The sequence below is a fragment of the Zingiber officinale genome, chromosome 8B, assembly GCF_018446385.1.
Source record: "Zingiber officinale cultivar Zhangliang chromosome 8B, Zo_v1.1, whole genome shotgun sequence".
NCBI classification, from domain to species: Eukaryota; Viridiplantae; Streptophyta; class Magnoliopsida; order Zingiberales; family Zingiberaceae; genus Zingiber; species Zingiber officinale.
The window spans coordinates 58,303,068-58,305,455 of NC_056001.1; the positions used below are offsets into that span (position 1 = coordinate 58,303,068).

The following is a 2,388-nucleotide window of genomic DNA, read 5'->3' on the forward strand; positions in this document are numbered from 1 at the left end:
AACAACAATAACAACTCAACTTTTATTCCAATAAATGAGATTATTATATGAATCCTTCTATTTCACATATATTTAAATAAATTTGATTTTATTAAATCTTCTCTAGTCTTTCCTAATTGGGAGCATTTATTAGTTGCTAACTAATTATCTGCACTATTTCTGGGAAAATCGTATAACAAATTATCCTTCTAAGAGTGAAAGAGAAGAAGATATGGATCACAATCAAAATATATAGAACCGTGAGTGGCTTTTTTTACATTTTCATGCAATTGCAACCTTAATTCACAATTACAACAATAATAAGAGAAGTTATTGAGGGGAAGAGAAATTGGAGAAGGAAGAAACAGAGGAACCATGACATCATCCTTCTTCTTCCTCCGTCGTGGTTATTTTCTCTCTTGTCTCTTTATTCCAATTCCTTTTCTCCTCGCTCTTTATTGACCAGGGCTAATTGATCATCTTAATTACCGTAATGTATGATTGGAGACGGTAGATACACTTAAATTGAAGTAATTAATCGGCCATTATTAACTACGCCGTCGCCGTCGCCGGAGTTTCTTCGCCTTCCTCCTCCGCCCTCTTTTTGGAGTCAGTATGCTTACCGGTCTGAACTTTGTAGTATTCTACGTACCACTTGACGAACTGCTTGAGGCCGGTGGCGAGGTCGGTGGTCGGGTGGTAGCCAAAATCCTGCTCCGCCAAGCTGACGTTGGCGTGGGTGTAGGGGACGTCGCCGTTCTGCGGCAGCGTCACCACGTTCTTCTTCGCTTTCTTCCCCAGCAGATCCTCCAATATTCCCACCATCTTCGACACTGGCACCGGCGCGGTGTTGCCGAGATTATACACCCTGAGCTGCGCCGGGCCCCGCTTCTTTCCGCCGCCGCCAGTGCTGGGAGAAGCGGTGTCGAGCGCGCCGAGGCATCCCCGGACGACGTCGTCGATGTAGGTGAAGTCGCGCTGCACGGCGGCGCCGTCGTGGCGGCGGAAAAGATTGATGGGTTTCCCGGCGAGGATCCGCTGGGTGAAGGAGAAGTAGGCCATGTCGGGGCGGCCCCACGGGCCGTACACTGTGAAGAAGCGGAGGCCGGTGATGGAGAGGCCGTAGATGTGGTTGTAGGTGTGGGCGATGGCCTCGCCGGCCTTCTTGGTGGCGGCGTAGAGGGACGCCGGGCGGTCGGTGCGGTGGCTCTCGGAGAAGGGGGTGGCGGTGTTGAGGCCGTAGACAGAGGAGGAGGAAGCCCACACGATGGCCGGCTGCGGGTCGGCGTGTTTGGCCGCTACCTCGAACAGGGCCACGAGGCCGGCGACGTTGGAAGCCACGTACGACTGCGGGTTGCGCATGGCGTAGCGGACGCCGGCCTGCGCCGCCAGGTGGAGGACGTGGGAGAAGGGCACGACGTCGAAGAGCTTGGTGAGAAGCGCGGCGTCGTTGATGTCGGCCTCGAGGACGAGGACGCCGTGGCGGCCGAGGAGCCCCTGCCGCGCTCGCTTCAGCGAAGGGTCGTAGTAGGAATTAAAGTTGTCGACGCCGACGACGCCGTCCCCGCGCTTCTTCATCGCAAGCGAGCAGTGCGTGCCGACGAACCCCGCCGCGCCAGTGACGAGCACGGTGAGCCCATCCTGTCGGCGCGGGGTCGCCGACCTCCGAACCTCCCGCTCCCACGCAGCTCCCCCATAATTAATCGCGGAGGCCGCCGACGCTGAAGACGACGCCATGAGACTCCGGTGGTTGGAGTGCCCGCCGGCGCCCCCGGCGGACGACACGGCCGAAGACCCCGAGAGCAGAAGCGGCGGGTAATGGAGCGTAAAGAGCAAGATAAGGACGACGGTGGCGAGGATGGTAGCGCGGAAGAGGAGGTGAGAGGAGGCAGCGACGACCTTGGCGCTGTTGATCCGGCGGAGAAGGTAGCTTCCATGCCGCTCTAACCTGAAGCTCTTGCTCGTGTCCTCCAAAGAAGCCATTTTCCCCCCTCACTCGCCCTGAGCTGCTGCGGCGGCGGCGTCAAACTCCTCGTCGGCACTCCTCCCTCTATTCTAGCAGCAGCAGCATTTGCACTATAAAAGAAAGGCAAAAGCAGAGTGTGAACTGTGGATTTTGGGATTGTGCTGTAAATTCTCCATTATTTATTATTATTATTATTATTATTATTATTATATTTTTAAGTTGAGGAGCTTAACACAATAATAAAATTATGATCGTGTGGGGTTAACTGAGTGCCTTGGAGGCAAGGGCAAGGGCAAGGGCAAGGGCAAGGCAGGCATGGACCCTCCTCCTCCTCCTCACTGTTTTAATTGATTTGCATAGAAATGTGGTTGGTGGTTGTCTCGTGTCTGGAAATCACATGGCATTTGACACAGAAACCTCAGCCCCCTCCCCCATCTCCATGT

At 54.2% G+C, this 2,388-nt stretch overlaps 1 protein-coding gene across 1 annotated transcript; it reads right to left on the reverse strand.

The window, feature by feature from the left end:
- Positions 1–212: 212 nt before the first annotated feature.
- On the reverse strand, positions 213–2,055 carry LOC122015599 (UDP-glucuronate 4-epimerase 6-like). Its single transcript, XM_042572584.1, has one exon. The coding sequence runs from the start codon at positions 1,960–1,962 to the stop codon at positions 532–534; it is 1,431 nt and encodes a 476-aa protein (XP_042428518.1). The 5' UTR covers positions 1,963–2,055; the 3' UTR covers positions 213–531.
- Positions 2,056–2,388: the final 333 nt, after the last annotated feature.